The following is a 22532-nucleotide window of genomic DNA, read 5'->3' on the forward strand; positions in this document are numbered from 1 at the left end:
TGCGTCTGTGCCCAGGCTAATATGCGCTCAGCGCTGATGAAGAGAAAATTCAAAAAGGACAGTTAAATTTAATTATTTTTAGAACTTTTGGGCGTCAAAGATGCTCAGTGTTGAGTACGTATAATGTTTATTTAGAAACAAAAAAAGGATTAATCATTGACTAGCAAGATACCTATGCGTTGTACGGAACATTAACATACATTTGTATAAGTAGTTTATCTTATTATGAGAGAAAAGAATAAACAAAGGAATGCTTTATTTGCAAATGTGAAAAAGGGTATGAATATATTTTTATAAAATTGTCATAGTTTTTTTTTATCTCTTAAATATAAATCGGATGACTTATATTACAAGACGACAGAAACACCATTATCATTAACTCTGTTTTTATAAGAGTAGAGATACTTGGGGCCGAGCCGACACATGGACCGTTAATCCAAACACAAACAGTGATGCATTATTGCCTCTTCTCTCCTCTGCTTGGATGGATGGTCAAAACCCCTGTTTGATTTGATTTGATCTCTCCCCTTGCCGTCTCCCATCTCCATCAGACCAACACTCCCCGACTCAACCTAACTCACTGCTGCTGCTGCCACCACCACCGCACCACCTCGAGCTGCGGCCATTAATGAGCTCCCTCCGCCCCTTGCCATGTCCAGGACCTGCCGCGGTCTGATTTGATCCGGCTGCGCGGCCACTTTGCTGCTCCGCTCCCCGACTGTTTCAGAACCAGCAGCCGCCGCGACAAGGAAGGATGGAGGGGAGGGCGCGGCGGCGGGGCACCGGCACCGGCACCAGCGCGAGCCCTGGCCGCAACAAGGTCTGGGTCGAGCCGCCGGGCAAGAGCCAGCACCACCCTCCGCGCCGCTCGCCTCCGCCGGCCCCGCCCGCGGCCGCGGGGAAGAGGGTGGCGGTCGTCTACTACCTCTGCCGCAGCCGCCACCTGGAGCATCCCCACTTCATCGAGGTGCCGCTCGCCTCGCCGGAGGCCGGCCTCTACCTGCGAGGTGAGCCCGCCAACAGACGCACCGCCCCGCCCCGCCCGCCCTTTCAAATTCACCTTTGGCCCCTGATGCGATTCCTGTTCATGGCGCCGTAGATGTGATTAACCGCCTTAACGTGCTGCGAGGGAAGGGCATGGCGGCCATGTACTCCTGGTCCTGCAAGAGGTACGTACACCCATTGATTGCTCTTGTCGAGGCTTCAACTTTCCTCTCTTTGGTTGGGCAGGGCAGGGCTGATCCGTGTAGCTTCCCGCAGGAGCTACAAAAACGGCTTCGTGTGGCACGACATCTCCGAGGACGATCTGGTGCTCCCTGCACAAGGCAACGAGTACATCCTCAAGGGCTCCGAGCTCCTGGACCGATCGCCGCCTGGTAAGTCGCACTCATAAACTCAACTCTGTTTGGGTTCTTCATCAGATCTTGCTCTCCTTGACCTTGTCTTGTTTCAGATCGGCAGCAGAATGGCCCTAGCAACACCAAGGCCGAGAGTCCCAAGCACCCTCAACAAGAGTCTCCTCAGTCGCGAGGATCGCAAGAAGGGTTCTCGTCATCGTCATCCCCATCCCCATCTGCTGTTATCAAAGAGGCCTCACCTCCAACTCCTACTCAGCAACCACAACAGCTGGCGCACTCCACATTTGTGCCATCATCATCTGCTTCCACCAACCGCGAGGACGAGCAATGCAGGACTACACATTCTGGCTCATCGGGGAACCTGTCCCCTGAACCAGTAGGAACTAACGTTCCATTATCAGAGGCAAGCTCCCCTGGACCTTCCGAGTACAGAGTCTGCAAACCCATCGGAGCACAGGACGCGTCCACACAAACCGATGACAGTGAGAGGGATGTTCCTTCTAAACATACCCGCGCTGCAGGAATCCGTACAGAGGATTGTGCATCAGATGCTGAAATTCAAGAGTGTCATGAAAGAAGCACGCAAGCATCACCAAAGGTCCCTCTACTTATTCGAGAATCACCACAGGTGTGTTCATCTGATGCTTCTCCCGGTGGCAGAGTTGAGACATTGGAGTCCCTGATAAGGGCAGAGGCCAGTAGGAGGAGTAGCTATAATAAGGTACTAGAGGAAGAACATCTCTATGGCCCAATGGGTGTGAAGCTGAAGCCAGCCAATTTGCTCATGCAGCTCATCACCTGTGGGTCCATCTCTGTGAAAGATCACCGTGGCTTTGGACTCATCCCAACATACAGACCACGGTTTACTCAAGTTGAATTCCCTTCTCCAATGTTCTCTACTCCTATGGCATTGCGGCACCTTGACAATGTTCCTTGTAGCACAAGAACAATTGGAATAAGAGTTTCTGAGTCAGAGCATTTAAGTAGTGAAAGCTTGGTCGAGGAGAGTAAGCAGGAAGAGTCAGGGAGAGGAGAAATACCCACACTCAAACGCTCATCATCTTACGACGAGGATAGGTATGTCACAACACATTGTTCTCATTGTGGGCTATCATGTTGGCACCATGGACTTGGATGCATGATTGTCTTGATAGCGAGCTTTTATTTTTTGCTTATTGGATAGCTGAGGCTCACATTGGTTAGTCGCACTTAATGTTGGACATTTATGATCTCTCGTAGAGCTTTCTTTTTTGAGAAAACGCAAAGCTTGCGTCTCAACATATTGAAAAGACTGAAAAGAAAATAAGAAATACAAATCCCCAAGAAGGGGTAGGATACAACAAAGAGCAGGGCGCTGAGTTTTAGTGGACATCCCACTCTATGATCTCCCGTAGAGACTTAAGTCAATTCATTTCTTTTCGCATTATAGTGTCCAATATTAGAGATAGAAAAGATTAAAATAGAATCAAATGATGTTTGTTTTGAAGATCATAAGAGAATCAACCAATTAGTAGAACTCATTTCACTTTGTAACTGCAGTGAGTCACTAAATTGTGTCCTACCTAACTACCTAGAATGGCAAGAACTATCATGTTTTTAGTTGCTATGTCACCCTGCTATACAGTACCTTCCTTGAAAATATGTTTAGTATTTTCAATATCTCTGGATATATTTTGGTGTTGACTCAGCATCTCCTCTGAATATGTCAGAGTGTATAGAGCGCCAGACTCTAGAAGGGATATGGAAAGCTTGGCCGAGTCGGGTAGTTTCAGATGTCTCCCACAGACTATCAAAATGATATCATGTAAGCAATCCAGAAGTGGAACAGCATTCTCCCCCAACTCTGATGTCAGGTACAGCTCTAGTCAACAAGAATGTAGTACTGGATCCTCACCACTTGGTTCATCAAGAGGTGCAAGCAATAGGATGACTGACCCACTAGGTAAATTATCTTCATCAAGGGGAGAGTCATTCCATGAGGAGAAGGACAAAATGATCAAGATCGAAGAAAGGTTAGTTGCTTCTCATTATTCTTATTCGTTGGCCTAGTTGTCTATCTGTTTCTAGAGATTGACGACATACACACACAAAAATCATAATCACAGGCTTGCTTCTGGAGCACGGGTTATAATCCAATCTGCACCCTTGTGTGAAGAAAGTGATGACAGCACCGAATCACTGTAAGGGGTTGTGTTACATTTTGCTGTGAACTTACCTTCTCTGGAATTTGCTGCTTGTCTCGAAATTGTTGGGTTGAAAGTGCAGTTCGATTTTTTTTTTCAGCTGAGTTTGATTCATTTTGTAACCAATGTGAATGTGATAGTCATTATTTTGTTACACCTTCAGGAAGAATTTGTCACTCGAGAGAGTCCGTACAATATCTTACTCTGATCAGTTTGTCTCCTGCGTCTTGTATCAGGTTTTTTTTGAATAAACAACCATGAAAGAGCTTACCGTTCCACAAGGACCAACATAAAAAAATAATCAGAAACACATAGACTTAGAATTACAATCTTCTTTTTACTATCTGTGGCTCAGGACCAGTCAACGGTAAATGCTAAATGCATCACTGGATAGCTTGTTTCTTCAGTAGTTCAAGGAACATGAACAGGTCACGGTTTTGCCAGGTTGGTGAAACTGTGACAATACTGGACCACATTTTAAAATATAAATTCACATTAGATACATCACCTGTCAAACTCAATGCATAGCTCCAGTGGGAGCCTCGAGTTAGCTTTTGTTCGTATATAAAGCCTGAGCCTGCTTTCCAATTGACATAATGACGTGTTTGGTTAGTCGCATGCAGCTCATGCATGCCTTGGGATGCAAATTTGGCCTGTTTGGCAGTCTGGTTTGCGCTGAATTCAGTATACTCTATTTTTTCCTTTGCTACACTTGAACTTGATGTATGGACGTGGTGATTGCTTTATTTATAAAGCACGGTGAGAGCCTCTTTCGAGAGGGTTGCACTGAATTTGTGCCCTGCACTAATCTTAAAGCAGACATGGGCCTGGTTGTGGAGAAACGATCGAATTGACCATTTCTAGCAACCCAAGTTCGAGCGTGTCCAACCCCCATTCTCTCTCACCACCTCTTAAGTTACCACCGATGGTTGCTAACGCTCCACCGTCAGGCTGAGATACAAGGTTTTTTTTGGCTCTTGTTGCATGTTACATTAGAGTAAACACAAGAAATCTGCTCAAGAGGAAATCCATGCACCTCGATTGTTGCAACTGTGTTCTGTAATGAGAATAGCGATTGTTGCAACTGTGTTTTCTGTAATGAGAATAGCGAAGAAACTACATTGCATCTTTTTGGTACTGTGATTTGGTTCAATGCTTATGGAACTTTATCGTTCTCAACAGGATGAAATGCATCTCTATCTATGATGAAGTTCTTCTTGCCTTTCAAGATCTCCCACAATAAATTGCTTTGGATATCATAATTTTGGGATGCTAAAATATTTGGAATTAAAGAAACGACAAGATTTTTAAAAAGAAGCTCTCACGCTCAACACTTGAAAATACCTATTTTTTTCGAATAGGGGGAACTCAACACTTGGAAATACCTAAAAAAAATTTCTAAAAGGGGAGCTCCTCGGCTTCTGCATCAGAACGATGTATACATCCACATTTATTAAAAAGCAAATAAGTTCAACACAGGTCTTGATGTCTCAAATAAAAGAACAAAAAATGCTCATAAAAAGCAGAAAAGTAAAAGTAAAGCCATAACCGGCTGGCATAGAAAGATAGGAAAACTAATTGCCTATTATATTACATAACCGCCATTCAAACCGATTGAAAATAGCCCGTGCTACCATCTCCCATCGGATAGATTCAGTAACCATATGCTCCCTAGTCTCCATCGGAGTGAGTAGCGACCACATACGGATCAATGCAGTGGCTCGGAAGATAACCTGCAAAGAATGAATATTTATTGTTCTGTTAAAGACCAAATCATTTCTGCAGTTCCAGACTGCCCATAATAAAGCACGTACTCCTACACGAATGTGTCTCGCTGTTTCGGAATCTGTCCCATCAAGCCACGTCCCAAATAATGTGTTGATAGTATTCGAAGGAGTAATATTAAAGGCGATTTGAACCGTCCGCTATAATCTTATTGCCAACGGGCAGTCAAGAAAGAGGCGTTTGATGGATTCATCCCGATCACAAAAACTACATCTTGTAGATCCAGTCCAGTTGCATTTTGCCAAGTTGTCCTTAGTTAAAATGACGTGTTTATGTACAAACCACATAAACACTTTCACTTTCAAAGGTACTTTGACTTTCCAAACATGTTTCGAACTAGAAATAAAGTTAGAGTTGATAACATCTAGATACATGGATTTAACCGTAAACTCTCCATTCCTAGTTAGCTTCCAGCACAACTGGTCTGGCCGTTGAGAAAGCTGAACATCCATCAATCTTCTCACAAGATAGAGCCAGGCTTTCCAACGGTTTCCGGCTAGCGTCCTCCTGAAGTGAATATTTGAGAGGAGTGGACTGAAGTACTATCGCAACGTAAGCGCCTCTTCGTTGAACAATGCTATAAAGTGAAGGATATTGAAGCGCGAGGGGTGTTTCCCCTAGCCATGTATCCTCCCAGAATCTCGTAGAGGTACCGTTTCCGACTATAAACTTTGTCCTATTGAAAAAAAACTGATTTAACTCTCATCAGTCCTTTCCAAAAAGGCGAGTCCGTCGGCCTCACTGTCACCTGGGACAAAGTTTTGGAGTGAAGGTACTTATTATGCAGAATCTGCGCCCATGTGGCCTCCGTCTCTACAGATAACTTATACAGCCACTTGTTGAGAAGACATTTGTTCTTCACCTCAAGATTTTTGATACCTAGACCCCCTTGGTCTTTCGGTCGACAAATAATATCCCATTTAGCGAGTCTGTATTTTCGCTTAAGTTGATCACTCTGCCAGAAGAAGTGGGAACGATAGAAGTCCAGCCTTTCCCGAACTCCAACTGGTACCTTGAAAAAGGACAAGAGAAACATGGGCATACTCGTGAGAACCAAATTAATGAGAATTAATCGGCCACCGTATGACATCAGCTTGCCCTTCCAGTAGCTCAGTTTCTTCTCAAATCGATTCTCAATGCACTTCCATTCTCTGTTTGTCAGCTTACGATGGTGAATTGGTATATCCAAATATGTGAAAGGTAAAGCCCCCAATTCGCACCCGAACAATTGTTTGTAAGCATCTTGTTCCTCATTAGCTCTTCCAAAACAGAACAATTCGTTTTTATGGAAGTTAATCTTTAACCCGGTCAATTGTTCGAATAAGCATGACACCAGCTTCATGTTTCTCGCTTTTGCCAAGTCATGCTCCATGAAGATGATAGTATCATCGGCGTACTATAGGATAGACACACCTCCATCAACTAGATGAGGAACCAGGCCACCTACTTGACCAGCATCCTTAGACCTTCCTATTAGAATCGTCAACATGTCTACTACAATGTTGAACAGAATAGGTGACATCGGATCTCCTTGTCTCGGGCCCTTATGTGTTTGGAAGTAGTGGCCTATGTCGTCATTCACTTTAATTCCAACACTCCCTTTTTGTGTGAAAGATTCTACCTGGTGTCTCCAGGCCTAATCAAAACCTTTCATACGTAAGGCCTGTTGAAGAAACGACCATTTGACTTTATCGTACGATTTTTCGAAATCCACTTTAAAAACAACCCCGTCTAGTTTTTTCGTATGAATTTCATGGAGCGTTTTATCAAGGACCACAACCCGTTCTACGATGTTTCTGTCCGGCATGAAAGCAGTTTGGGATGGCTGCACCACGGTGCACAATCTGCGTAAGTCTATTAGTCCCAACCTTGGTGAAAATTTTCAAACTTATGTTAAGAAGACAGATCAGCCTGAACTGCTCAATTCTCACAGCCTTTGTTTTCTTAAGAAGCAAAGTTATCATTCCAAAATTCAGATGAAACAACTAAAGCTGTCCAGAGAATAAATCATGAAACATCGGTATCAAATCCCCTTTAATAATATGCCAACACTTTTTATAAAACTCTGCCGGAAATCCATTCGGCCCCGGAGCTTTATTATTCTTCATCTGTGAAATAGCTTCAAACACCTCTTTCTCCAAAAATGGGGCTGTTAAAATATCGTTCTCATCCGCAGCAAGTTGAGGAACATCCTCAATCCTCGACTCATCCAAGGACATGAAATTATCCTCCGGAGGCCCAAAGAGCTGCTTGTAGTAATTGGTTATGTATAATTTTAGGTTTTACTGTCCTAAAATCGTCCCCTCGTCTTGCTCAAGTTGAAAGATTCTTTTCTTTCGGTGTTTGCCATTGGCAATCATATGAAAGGATTGAGTGTTGGCGTCCCCTTGGACAACTTTGCGAACCTTAGCTCGCAATGCCCACTTCAATTCCTCCTCTCGCAGGAGTTCTTTCAATCTCATCTCCGCGTCTACTTTAGCATGTAGCTCTGTGGTCTCTAGAATTGTGGACTCGGCTTTTAAATCTAGGGACTGAATAAGTGAAAGGAGCCTTTCCTTTTCAACCTTATAAATCCCACTAAGATGCTTAGCCCACCCACGTAAGAAACTTCTTAAGTGCCTTATCTTATTCTGCCATCTTTCAATAGAAGTCCTCCCTCCTGCATCTTTAGCCCATTCCCTGGCTATCAGATCCAGGAAACCTTCTCTTCCAAACCACGCTAATTCGAAAGAAAAGGTATTTTTATTCCCCACATGCGTTGCCTCACCAGTCAACCAGCAAAGGGGTGTGGTTGGAGATCGCGCGCGATAACGCTTGGACTGTTACCAGGGGAAATTTCTGCTCCCAGTCGACGCTCGCGAGGACTCGATCCAGCTTCTCAAACGTCGGGTTTGGCAAAGTATTAGCCCAAGTGAATTTTCTACCCGAAAGCTTTATCTCTCTCAAATCCAAGCTCTCAATAATGGTATTAAACATAAACGACCACCTGCCATCAAAGTTATCATTGTTTTTTCCTCTCTCCTTTTAATAATGTTAAAGTCGCCCCCAACCAAGATTGGAAGCTGCTCAGAACCGCAAATACAGACAAGATCCGCCAAAAAGTCTGGTTTGAGTTCTGGCTGTGCGGCGCCATATACCGCCACCAGTGCCCAATTAAACCCATCTGCCTTCGATCTAACCCAAAACTTGACGGTGAAATCTCCCATAACCACACTTCGGACTTCCAACGACTCGCATCTAACCCCAAGTAAGATCTCACCTGATCTTCCTCTCGGAGGTAGGCATTGCCAATCAAAATCGACACCTCCCGATAAAGTACTTAGAAACTGGGGGAGAAATTGTCCCTACCAGTTTCAGAGAGGGCGATAAAATCCAACCTATGTTTGATAGAAGCATCCGCTAAAAACCTTCTTTTAGCCAAGTCTGTCAGACCTCTGCTATTACAAAAAATTCCTCTCATATTTCATTATGATTTTTTAGTAGTACGGTTCCTAGCACTTCTACTCACCGCCGAAGCTGGATAAATCTTTCACTTCCACTTGCTTTAGGCTTGTTTTGATCCTCCACCCGATCCTCACAACCGGGCTCCATGGACCTAACAGCCCGAGCCTCAATAGGGGTACGTAGTGTCCCTTAGGGATATAGATCCATCATCCTCCTCTGTCTCATGAGGGGATGGGGCAAGATCCGCACAAAAATTATCGAGCTCCCTGACTCCCAACGCATCTATGTCGGAATCGTTCATAGGTTTGACGGCTGCTAAGTTTCGAATCAGTTCTAAAGCGCGTTCCGCTTCAAGATCCAGGATATCATTAACGGATTTAGAGATTTCACTATCATTACTACCTAGTGAAACTCCTAACTGATTAGCATTATGAATAATCTCATCATTAGAAAAATGCAGAATGGAATTGGAAGTGTTAACCGACATACTAGTAGTGACCTCAATGTCACAAAGCTTTGGCGGATAAGAAGGATGGCAAAGTGAACAGAGGTATATTTGATATACAGATTATTGATGTGTACTTTACTAGTGTTCATAGTAACCCCTAGGTATTTGATACTGGTTCAGTTGCTAATATTAGTAACTCAAAACAGGAGTTACAAAACGAACAAAGACTAGTTGAGGGCGAAGTGACGATGTGTGTTGGAAGAGATTCAAAGGTTGATAAGATCACCATCACATACTCCCTCTACCTTCGGGATTAGTGTTGAACCTAAATAAATGTTATTTGGTGTTTGCGTTGAGCATGAATATGATTGGATCATGTTTATTGAGATATGGTTATTCATTTAAGTCAGAGAATATTTTTTGTTCGTTTACATGAATAAAACCTTATATGGTCATACACCCAATGTAAATGGTTTATTGAATCTCGATCATAGTGATACACATATTCATAATATTGATGCCAAAAGATACAAAGTTGATAATGATAGTGCAACATATTTGTGGCACTACCGTTTAGGTCATATTGGTGTAAAGCGCATGAAGAAACTCCATGCGGATGGACTTTTGGAATCACTTGATTATGAATCATTTGATGCTTAGGAACCATGCCTCATGGGCGAAATGACTAAGACTCCGTTCTCCGGAACAATGGAGCAAGCCAATAACTTATTGGAAATAATACATACCGATGTATGCGGTCCAATGAGTGTTGAGGCTCGCGGCGGGTATCGTTATTTTCTGACCTTAACAGATGATTTGAGCAGATATGAGTATATCTACTTAATGAAACACAAGTCTGAAACATTTGAAATGTTCAAAGAATTTCAGAATGAAGTGGAGAATCATCATAACAAGAAAATAAAGTTTCTATGATCTGATCTCGGAGGAGATATTTGAGTTACAAGTTTGGCCTTCATCTAAAACAATGTGGAATAATTTTCACAACTCACGCCACCTGGAACACCACAGCATAATGGTGTGTCTGAACGTCATAACCATACTTTATTAGATATGGTGCGATCCATGATGTCTCTTACCGATTTACCACTATCATTTTGGGATTATGTATTAGAGACAACTGCATTCACGTTAAATAGGGCACCATCTAAATCTGTTGAGATGACACCATATGAATTGTGGTTTAGCAAGAAACCTAAGCTGTCGTTTCTTAAAGTTTGGGGCTGTGATGCTTATGTGAAAACGTTTCAACCTGATAAGCTCGAGCCCAAATCGGAGAAATGCGTCTTCATAGGATACCCAAAGGAAACTGTTGGGTACACCTTCTACCACAGATCCGAAGGCAAGATATTCGTTGCTAAGAATGGATCCTTTCTAGAGAAGAAGTTTCTCTCAAAAGAAGTGAGTGGGAGGAATGTAGAACTTGATGAGTTAATTGTACCTTCTCCCGAATTAGAAAGTAGTTCATCACAGAAATCAGTTCCAGTGGTTCCTACACCAATTAGTGAGGAAGCTAATGATTATGATCATGAAACTTCAGATCAGGTTACTACCGAACCTCGTAGGTCAACCAGAGTATGGTCTGCACCAGAGTGGTACGATAATCCTTTCTGGAAGTCATGTTACTAGACCATGACAAACCTACGAACTATGAGTAAGCGATGATGAGCCCGGATTCCGCGAAATGGCTTGAGGCCATGAAATCTGAGATGGGATCCATGTATGAGAACAAAGTATGGACTTTGATTGACTTGCCCGATGATCGGCGAGCCAATGAGAATAAATGGATCTTCAAGAGGAAGACGAACGCTGATAGTAGTGTTACTATCTACAAAGCTTGAATTGTCGCAAAAAGTTTTCAACAAATTCAAGGTGTTGACTACGATAAAATTTTATCACTCGTAGCGATGCTTAAGTCTGTCTAAATCATGTTAGCAATTGCCACGTTTTATGAAATCTGGCAAATGGATGTCAAAACTACATTCCTTAATGGATTTCTTAAAGAAGAGTTGTATATGATGCAACAAGAAGGTTTTGTCAATCCTAAAGGTGCTAACAAAGTGTGCAAACTCCAGCGATCCATCTATGGACTGGTGCAAGCATCTCGGAGTTGGAATATACGCTTTGATAAGGTGATCAAAGCATATAGTTTTATACAGACTTGTGGTCAAGTCTGTATTTACAAGAAAGTGAGTGGGAGCACTACAGCCTTTCTGATAAGTATATGTGAATGACATATTGCTTATCGGAAATGATGTAGAATTTTGTGGAAAGCATAAAGAAGTGGTTGAAAGGAGTTTTTCAAAGAAAGACCTCGGTGAAGCTTCTTACATATGAAGCATCAAGATCTATAGATATAGATCAAGACGCTTGATAAGTTCTTTCAATGAGTACATACCTTGACAAGTTTTTTGAAGTAGTTCAAAATGGAAAAGTCAAAAAAGGAGTTCTTGCCTGAGTTGTAAGGTATGAAGTTGAGTAAGACTCAAAACCCGACCACGACTGAAGATAGAGAGAGAGAGAGAAGGAAAGTCATTCCCTATGCCTCAGCCATAGGTTCTATAAAGTATTCCATGCTGTGTAGTGTACCTTGCCATGAGTTTGGAAAGGGGGTACGATAGTGATCCAGGAGTGGATCACTGGACATCGGTCAAAGTTATCCTTAGTTACCTAAGATGACTAAGGAAATATTTCTCGGTTATGGAGGTGATAAAGAGTTCATCGTAAAGAGTAAAGAGTTACATCGATCCAAGCTTTTACACTGGTCCGGATGACTCTAAGTCTCAATCTGGATACATATTGAAAGTGGGAGAAATTAGCTAGAGTAGCTCCACGAGCATTGTAGACATATAATATTTGAAAAATACATACGACTTTGAATGTAACAGAACCGTTGACTATACTTCTCTCACAAGCAAAACATGATCACACCTTAGTACTCTTTTGGTGTTAATCACATAGAGATGTGAACTAGATTATTGAATCTAGTAGAACCCTTTTGAGTATTGGTCACATGGCGATGTGAACTATGGGTAAATATGTTAACTATTAGTGTTATATCACATGGCGATGTGAACTAGAGTATTGACTCTAGTGCAAGTGGGAAACTGAAGGAAATATGCCCTAGAGGCAATAATAAAGTTATTATTTTATTTCCTTATATCATGATAAATGTTTATTATTCATGCCAGAATTTTATTAACCGGAAACTTGATACATGTGTCAATACATAGACAAAACAAAGTGTCCCTAGTATGCCTCTGGTAGACTAGCTCGTTAATCAAAGATGGTTAAGTTTCCTGACCATAGACATGTGTTATCATTTGTTGAACGGGATCACATCATTAGAGAATGATGTGATGGACAAGACCCATCCATTGGCTTAGCATTATGATCGTTGAGTTTTATTGCTATTGCTTTCTTCATGACTTATATATACATGTTCCTCTGACTATAAGATTATGCAACTCCCGAATACCGGAGGAACACCTTGTGTGCTATCAAACGTCACAACGTAACTGGGTGATTATAAAGATGCTCTACAGGTGTCTCCGATGGTGTTTGTTGAGTTGGCATAGATCGAGATTACGATTTGTCACTCCGTGTATCGAAGAGGTATCTCTGGGCCCTCTCGGCAATGCACATCACTATGAGCCTTGCAAGCAATGTGACTAATGAGTTAGTCATGGGATGATGCATTATGGAACGAGTAAAGAGACTTGCCGGTAACGAGATTGAACTAGGTATGATGATACCGACGATCGAATCTCGGGCAAGTAACATACCGATGACAAAGGGAACAACGTATGTTGTTATGCGGTTTGACTGATAAAAATATCCATAGAATATGTAGGAACCAATATGGGCATCCAGGTTCCGCTGTTGGTTATTGACCATGGAAGTGTCTCGGTCATGCCTACATAGTTCTTGAACCCGTAGGGTCCGCACGCTTAACGTTTGTTGCCGATATAGTATTATATGAGTTATGTATGTTGGTGACCGAATGTTGTTCGGAGTCCCGGATGAGATCACGGACATGACGAGAAGCTCCGGAATGGTCCGGAGGTAAAGATTGATATATAGGATGATATGGTTCGGCCAAGGGGTGAAGCCCACAGGGCTTTAGGTCGGTGCAAAAGGAGTTTTGCAGAGGCGAGGGGGCCAAACGCCGGAGACCCTGGCGTCTGGCTCTGGGCCAGACGCCGAGGCCCATGGCGTTTGGGCCAGATTCCAAGGACCGTTGCGTCTGGTCCTGGAAGTCCGAGAAGGACTCTTCCTTGCGGGCAAAACTAACTTTGAGGAGGCTTTTACTCCAAGTTTCGACCCCAGGGCTCAACATATAAATAGAGGGGCAGGGCTAGCACCTAGAACACATCAAGAATCACCAAGCCGTGTGACGGCAACCCTGTCCCCTCTAGTTTATCCTCCGTCATAGTTTCTATTGTGCTTGGCGAGGCCCTGCGAAGATTGTTCTTCACCAACACCGTCACCACGCCATTGTGCTACCGGAAATCATCTACTACTTCGCTCGTCTTGCTGGATCAAGAAGGTGAGGACGTCATCGAGCTGAACGTGTGCTGAACGCGGAGGTGCCGTACGTTCGGTACTTGATCGGGACGAATCGTGAAGGTGTATGACTACATCAACCACGTTGATAAACGCTTCCGCTCAACGGTCTACGAGGGTACGTAGACACACTCTCCCCCCATCTCCTAGATAGATCTTGCGTGAGCGTAGGATTTTTTTTGAAATTTCATGCTATGTTCCCCAACACCATCTGCATCTGCAAAGTCCAGAGGAGGGAGCATGCATTCTAGCACATCATCACATTCCACCCGATCGCTCCACAGTCTGGGAGGAGCAGAAGCTGGCTCAAAAGAACCAAATCTCAGAGTGTTCATAGGCACCGTAGCTGATGGTGCAGCCCCATTCCCGGGCGTCTGTGCGGCGGAACCCGGGCCGTTGGTCAACTCTCGCCCAACATCCTCCACTCGCGCCTCCTTATTACCCGAATCATCATCCTTATCATGCATATCCACATCAGTCCCTGCCAGAGCCTCAACGAAAAGATCGGTGTCCTCGAACTCAATCTCAAGGTTGTATATCTGGCCCCTATGTGTCCACTTAACCACGTCTGGCACAAACTCAATGTCCAGGATACTCACCAGCAATCTGGCCACCCCGTTAGCTCGGGTAAAGGCCATATCCACCCTCTTAGTTTTTTCAACCAGTATCCCCAAGCTAGCAGCGACCCGAGCATCCTGTAGCGGCTTCAATGGAGCCCCCGAGAATCGTAACCATACCTGAGTAAGAGGCTTACCCTGTGGCTCTACCTTCTTCCACTCATGAAACTCGAGGATGCACTCTGTGCCAGGCACTCTGCACAACCCAAAACTTAGAAGTCACTGCATATCCTCTGTTGTAGGGAAGTCAACCTTATACATATAGGCCTCGAGTCAGATCAGCTCCCACTGAAAGTTACCTAGAGTTAACTCAATAAGCCTCTGCATAATCTGAGCCTCACACACATCACCTTTTGTGACTTTGACTACCCCCGTGGTCGTGCTCTGGGGCTCCTCTGGGATCTCCCTTGCACTAGGAGACTCAAAGAACATCAACTCAGCACAACAAACTCCATAAATGGTAATACTCGGCATCTGTTCACGTAGTATCGGGCACTCCCCCGTATCATGCGCTGGCTTGAGGCAGGTATCACATAACTCAGTCACACATTCAGCTATAAAATGGCCCTTCTCACCACAACAATAACACACACATCTTCTCCTTTTTACGAGCCCACTTGGAAGCTCTATCACCATCTGACTTGTCGGCGGCACCGACAGTGCTCGTCACCATGGGCTCAGTCTCAGGCACTTCAACATTAGCCAGCACCATCACCACGTCCATAACCTGGCCGGACAACTCCGGCGCCTGTCCGGAAGCAGCCGCCTCCGAGGATGCTCCGGCTCAACAACGACGGGCAGTGGAGGTGGACATAACGGTTCCTACCACCGCGACCACTACGATGACCTCGGTAACCACAGCTCTGCCGATAATCTAGGCCAGATGCCCCCTCAACGAAGCTTCCTGGGGGGCCGTAAAAAGGTCTTTCTATGGATCCATCACTCTGCCATGCATATCCTCACACGCCGCCCTCCGGTGACAAGCCACGATGTTGGCCATCACCATAAGCGTTGTAACCATCATCACCCCATTGTCCCCGAGGCGGTCCATTACCACCGCGGTTAACCGGGAAATGAGCATGCCCCGCGCCTCCATCGCCCACATGCTCAGGTTGAGGCGGCGGTGCATGCATCTACACCGGTCCAGCCTGTTTTTGTGGCGGCCTTGTGATGAAGTGGGGCGGCGGCGCAGCCCGGGGCTACTGCCCATGTGCCTGCGGCTGCTTGCGAGGTGCCACCGCGGCCTAGGCCCCTGCGCAACATTGCCATGCCCTGCAGCTGCTAACGCGGGCGCCACTACGGCCGACCCAGGCGCCGGCGGCCTTGGCCCCAGCGAACCACCGCCACGACCCGCAGCGGCCGGCACGGTCTCGGCGGCCACCGGAGGTCTCGGTCCGGGCGGAGCACCACCACCACGCCCGGCCATGGCCGCAAGAGGGGGTATACGAGCCGCGTGCCCAGGACCGCACACAAGGAACCCAGGCACCGCGCAGCATCGTGAAACCCTAGGAGGCGGCGTAAACGAGCAATGCGTACGACAATCGATCAAGAACATGCATGGGTCGACGCTCTCAACAGAGGTTGAGTACGGTTTAGCCTGGGCCTCATACCCAGCTAACTCCGGCCCACTCAGTTTCGGCACGTGCTGGGCCGAATACCCATCAGCATTCCGCCCCCCAGTCGCCGCATCCACATCGAGCCCATCTGGGCCCAGCAAAAATTTCAAACGCTGGATCCGCTGCCTTTTTCTTCTTCTTTCGCTGAACCATCTTCCAACCACCCGCCTCGAAAAAATCTGACAAAGTAGGTTTCGGGAGACTCACCTTGGGTAGAGGACCGCGCCAAGGCCGGATCGCCGATGCCGCCGTACGACGATGAACAACTCATCGGACTATCTCGATGTTATCCTCGTCCTTCAGTCCCAGGCTCGCCGGATCATCATGGGGGATCGCCAAGTCGACGAGATACGCCATTGGGGTATCCAACCCTGAACGCCTCGCAGATCGCGTCCAACCGTGTCGGTGAACTTGCCAGCGGCTCCTCTCTGTCCGAGTCACCGTCCTCATCATCCGTGTCTCCGGCACCGTCCAACAGCGCCCAGAACCGGCCCCCAACCCGCCATTCCCCGACGGTGGAGGTCGCCCTTGGAGTTTCAACCCCACCATTTTGATGATGATGCTAAGCCAAAACAGGAATTTGGTAGAGCTTAGTTGATGCATAATTTGTTGTATCTTTTATTGTAAATATTTATTATCAATGAAAAATATAGTAGAACTATTGTTCTACAGTTCTGGGCTTCAGAAAAGAAAACCTCGACAAAGACATATATAGTGTTGGCGGGTTAGATTAGAACCAGTTACCACCGCCTGGGGGACGGGACAGGACGGGACGAGGGTACATGGGAGGAGAAGGGCTGAGATGAGTCGGCAATTTTTGGTGATGGAGGTTGTCTAGGATTTCGATGTGGGAGACACAGTGTCCTTTTGCTTGAACAGAAACGTGATCTCGGCTAGGCAAGCACCCACCACATGTTTGTGTTGATGTGAAGCTCAACAAGGTACTTAGAGAAACTCCAATGGCACAACCCATTTCGTCCGCCGCCGTTCGTTTGGGTCGGCGCGGACACAAAAGGCGGCCCAACGCGCCGACCCAAATAGACGCGCGTCCGCTTTTCGTCCATGGACGACCCATTCCCGGCCCATTTTTGAGCCGGATTTGCATCGGTGCGGACACGCGACGGATGCGCGCACGCCGCCTTCTCCTCCCCCGGGCCCGCTGGTCAGTGGCACATTGGCCTCCCCTCTCTCCACCCCCATCCAACAGCAACCCTCGCCTGCCTCGTTCGTCGTCGTCGCCGCCATTTTTGCCGGTGACTCTGCCAGCTGCCACCGCCTCCACATTCGCCCAACAACGCCGCCCACTCCCACGTCGCCCGCCACCGCCGTCTTGCCGCCGAGGAGCCGACTGCTTCCCACCCCCGCTCCCCCCACCACATAGCCGCCCGCGACCAAGAGGCCGCCTCGCCGCCCCGGCCAGATCCTCACCGGCACACTCGTTGGACGCCGGCAGGGCAGCTAGCTGGTGTATACGCGCCGTGAATCCCCTCGTCGGCCGTCTCCTTAGTAGACACCCGCAAGCTGTTTGACAGTATGCCAAGGTACAAAATGGACTCCACCGACGAGTTCTTTTTCCACAATTTCCTTTGCGACTCCAATGATTAGTCGTCTGACGACGATAAGGAGATATTGGCTGCCGTGTTGGTCCATCACCACCTCAACAGCCAGCGGCCGTTGTTCCGTGGCTCCATTCTGGGCCACCTTCCGTCGTTGAATCGCAACCGAGAGAGCGGACATTTCCTTCTTTGGAAGGACTACTTTGATACAACAAACCCGTTGTTCAAATATCAAAAATTCCACCACCGTTTCCGTATGAGTAGGCATCTTTTCAACCATATTAGAGAGGGGGTGGTCGGCTATGATGACTATTTCGAGTGCAAAGAGGATGCCGTCGGCAAGATTGGCTTCTCCTCTTATCAGAAATGCACTGCCGCCATCCGAATGCTTGCATACAGAGTGCCCGGTGATCTCATTGACGAGTACGTCCGTATGAGCGAGTCTACATGCCTAGAGTCCCTGTATAAGTTCTGCAAGGCTGTTATTGCTGTGTTTGGCCGTGAGTACTTGAGAGAGCCGACAGCTGAAGATATAGCCCGTTTGTTGGCGATGAATGCCAGTAGGGGATTCCCAGGGATGCTTGGCAGCATAGACTACATGCACTGGGAGTGGAAGAACTGCCCTTCTACTTGGCAAGGGCAGTATAAGGGCCATGTCAGGGCTTGCACTGTCATACTAGAGGATGTGGCGTCTCAAGATCTCTGGATCTGCCACTCTTTTTTGGCATGGCTGGATCACACAATGATATCAACGTGCATCAGCACTCGCCGGTGTTTGCTAGGCTTGCCGAAGGCAACAACCCACCGGTGAAATTTACTATCAACGGCCACAACTACCACAAAGGATACTACCTGGGTGACGGTATCTATCATCAGTGGACCACTATTGTCAAGACAATACCCAACCCTGCCGGAGGGAAGAGGAAAAGATTTGCCCAAGAGCAAGAGAGTGCTAGGAAGGATGTCGAGCATGCCTTTGGTGTTTTGTGGCATCGTTCGGTATCCTGCTAATACCTGGAGCACGCAGAAACTGTGGGAGGTGATGACTGCTTGTGTGATCATGCACAATATGATCTTAGTAGACGAGCGCCCGGAATGTTTGTACGTTCAAGAACTAGTGCAGAACCGGGCTATAGCACCGGTTTGTAAGGCCCTTTAGTGCCGGTTCTGTAACCGGCAAGGTCCCCCCCCTTTAGTACCGGTTCAACATGAACCGCCACTAAAGGGCCACCACGTGGCACGAGCCAGCGCCGGGGGCGGGGAGACCTTTATTACCGGTTTGTTACACCAACCGGTACTAAAAGGTTTGGGGGTTTTTGTTTTATTATTTATTTTTTCTTTAATTTTGTGTTTCCATTTAATTTAGAGATTGTTTTTACATTATAATGAGTTATTACATCACTAGGTGAAAGAACCGCGGATTAGTTTTAAGTGGATGAATCCTAAGTGATCAAGTAATATGGATTATTGATAGTCCATATTACTTGATCACTTAGCTAGGATCCATCCAGTTGAAACTAATATCTGCGGTTCTTCCATAAATGATATATATAACTCATCATCATCATCATCATCATCATCGTCATCCTCGTCATCATCGTCATCCTCGTCATCTTCATCGTCTTCATCGTCGTCATCATCGTCATCGTCATCATCATCGTCGTCATCGTCATCGTCATCATCGTCCTCGTCGTCGTCATTGTCCTCATTGTCGTCGTCATCGTCATCATCATCGTCATTGTCATCGTCATTGTCGTCATCATCGTCATCATCATCACCATCACCATCATCATCATCATCATCATCATCATCATCCTCGTCATTATCGTCATCGTCGTCGTCATCGTCGTCATCGTCATCGTCATCGTCATCGTCATCGTCATCATCATCATCATCATCATCATCATCATCATCTACAAAAACTCTTGCATCATATCATCACCAACAACACTCTAGGTAATCATCATCATAGTCATTACCACTATTTAATCATCATAGTAATTACCGATACACCACCAACACTAGCTTAAAGAAGAAACATTCACTTGTACCAGAAGCAAAGATATCATCGAGTTCAACATGGTCACGAGATTATAAGCATTCATAAGATCACAAAAGAAAATCATTTTTGAGATAGATTAAGTTCAGGACAAAGAACTCTTGCATCATATCATCACCAACAACACTCTAGGTAATCATCATCATAGTCATTACCACTATTTAATCATCATAGTCATTACCGATACACCACCAACACTAGCTTAAAGAAGAAAGATTCACTTGTACCAGAAGCAAAGATATCATCGAGTTCAACATGGTCATGAGATTACAAGCATTCATAAGATCACAAAAGCAAATCATTTTGAGATAGATTAAGTTCAGGACAAAGAACACGGACATGAGAGGACAAGTACTAAGAGCAGGAACTAGCTAATCACTCCTGCTGCTATCTCTCAGGTAAAATAGCATAGAACATGTGTAGCTCTTCTGATTCATCATATTGGAGCATGCAGATGAACCTATCTCCTAATCGTGGGCTGCGCTTCTGATTGCTGCCCCCTAGTACTTCTCTGCAATCGTTCACAATTTTGCTCCAGTCTTTCACTATTAAGCATACCTCGGTTTTACAAATCCTGAATGCACTCATGTGCGATGTAGGATGTCTTGGCCGTAAGCTAACCATTGACATGTGACCTTTAGTACCGATCCACTAAGGCACAACTATCATCGGGAGTCCCTATTGAAGAACATCGTATAGTAACATACTTAGCAATTAAGTTTAGCTTGAAAAATAATGTATGCAAAAGATGCACTGAGGACAAATAGTAAAAATCTTACCATCTTTCCTAAATAGATGTGACCGTAGTTCAATACGAACACAATTGGTCGCACGTTTTGAGTACTAAGATTTTCGAATTCAAGAAAATAATTTCTCTTGACAGCATCACGATCCTCAAGCCATGAAACATAATGACTTATCTCCCCGCAGTTTAGTTCGGCCCCGGGACAGTGGACGGTCCTGTCTACCAAGCGCCGGACATGTTTGCTTGAATGGAAATAAGCTGTCAATAGAAATTAGTTGTCAACTATTTTTGAATAAACAATATCAAAGACATAAATACGGTTGAGAAACTCACATAATGGTAGAACTGGAGGCGTCTGCACATGGACCCAAATGTCTCTATTACCTTCAATATCATCTTCCGGACGAATATCAAAGGTGATAACCATATCAGGCTCAAATGCATAAGCCTTGCATAGTGCTTGTCAAGTTTTGCATTCAAAATAGGTGTAGGTGTCCGCATTGTATAATTTGACGTCGAAAGTATAACCATGCTCGGTCTTCAAGTAAACTCTCTTTACCTCCATAGTTTTCTTAGGACTGAAACCTATCTTATCCAAGACAAAAAATCTTGCATGGCAGGGGATACACTAGTAGAATAGTAAAAATTTAAAATTATAAGTTGAAGCAAATGAAGCATAAGTCATGCTTAATTACGAAAAAGACTTGTCATTGTGACTTACTGTATCCACTTCGAAGGTCTCAACCAGCTTGATGCTGAAGTGCATATCATCAACTAGGAAATTTCTATCACACAAGCCGCGCTCGTCTTCATAGTATTCGCCCATACCGAAATCGTTTTCGTCGCCAGACGACATTTCCTATGTTCATAGTTGAAACATTAATTGATAAACACTTACTAGTTCTATTAATTCAACTAATTTAACTACTTCTATTAATTCAACTAATTCAACTAAGCACTTACTAAAAATAAACAAGTTCTATTAATTTTGTTTCTAAAAATAAAGTAGCTACTTCTATATAGTAAAATTTTAATTAGATGATCAAATCTCATATACCTAAATTTAATATATCGAATTCCTCTAACATTAATATATCTAATTCATCTATAACTAAAAGTATAAAAAACTAACTCATCTAATTAACATTAATATCTAGCTAATTCATCTAATTCATCTAACATTTGACATTAATATCTAACATTTCTATCTAATTCATCTAACATTTGACATTAATATCTAACATATATATATATATAATCATCTAACAATTGGCATTAATCTAACAATTGGCGACGGGGGGCGGCGACGGGGACGGGCCGGGGCGGCGACATACGGGGACGGGCCGGGGGCGGCATGCGCGCAACCGATGACGGGGACGGGTGCGCGCGGCGATGATGCGTCTCCAACGTATATACTTTTCCTCTTGTTTTGGACTCTAATTTGCATGATTTGAATGAAACTAACACCCGACTGGCGATATTTTCAGCAGAATTATCATGGTGTTGTTTTTGTGCAGAAATAAAAGTTCTCGGAATGGAACGAAACTTTGCGATGATTTTTTATAGCAATAATAAGAATTTCTGGAGCCAAGACCTGCCGGAGAAGGGCACCTGGGTGGGCACCACCCACCAGGGTGCGCCCCCTCTCCTGGCGCGCCTAGGCGGGTTGTCCCCACCTGGTGGCCCCGCAGACCCTGAAACCAATGCTATAAAATCCTATTTTTGGAGAAAAAACAGGGAGAAAGAATTATCGCGATCCACAAGATAGAGCTGCCACCAAGCCCTGGTCTTCCTAGGGAGGGCAGTACTGGAGTCCGTTTGGGGCTCGGAGAGGAGGATTTGCGTTCTTTGTCATCACCAACCCTTCTCCATCGCCAATTCCATGATGCTCCCCACGGGAGTGAGTAATTCCTTCGTAGGCTCGCTGGTCGGTGACGAGTTGGATGAGATTCATCATGTAATCGAGTTAGTTTTGTTAGGGCTTGATCCCTAGTATCTACTATGTTCTTAGATTGATGTTGCTATGACTTTGCCATGCTTAATGCTTGTCACTTTGGGCCCGGGTGCCATGATTCCAGATATGAACCGTTTATGTTATCACCATTATATCCATGTTCTAGATCCGATCTTGCAAGTT

At 45.2% G+C, this 22532-nt stretch overlaps 1 protein-coding gene across 3 annotated transcripts; it reads left to right on the top strand.

Annotated features, from left to right (window-relative positions):
* The first annotated feature begins 488 nt into the window (after positions 1 to 488).
* LOC125528166 (protein SOSEKI 3) lies at positions 489 to 4511 on the top strand. 3 transcript variants are annotated; one of them, XM_087535606.1, is made up of 7 exons: positions 489 to 1007; positions 1100 to 1169; positions 1261 to 1376; positions 1454 to 2435; positions 3068 to 3370; positions 3464 to 3538; positions 4358 to 4511. In XM_087535606.1, the coding sequence occupies exons 1-7, from the start codon at positions 755 to 757 to the stop codon at positions 4494 to 4496; spliced, it is 1938 nt and encodes a 645-aa protein (XP_087391732.1). In that variant the 5' UTR covers positions 489 to 754; the 3' UTR covers positions 4497 to 4511. The 3 variants fall into 3 exon arrangements, with proteins under 3 accessions (XP_087391732.1, XP_087391731.1, XP_087391730.1); XM_087535605.1 differs by lacking the exon at positions 4358 to 4511 and having other exon boundaries at positions 492 to 1007; positions 3068 to 3211; positions 3320 to 3370; positions 3464 to 3751; XM_087535604.1 differs by lacking the exon at positions 4358 to 4511 and having other exon boundaries at positions 492 to 1007; positions 3464 to 3751.
* The last annotated feature ends 18021 nt before the right edge of the window (positions 4512 to 22532 follow it).

Source organism: Triticum urartu, chromosome 7A (genome assembly GCF_056163025.1).
Source record: "Triticum urartu cultivar PI428250 chromosome 7A, HENAU_Tu73, whole genome shotgun sequence".
Taxonomy (NCBI): Eukaryota; Viridiplantae; Streptophyta; class Magnoliopsida; order Poales; family Poaceae; genus Triticum; species Triticum urartu.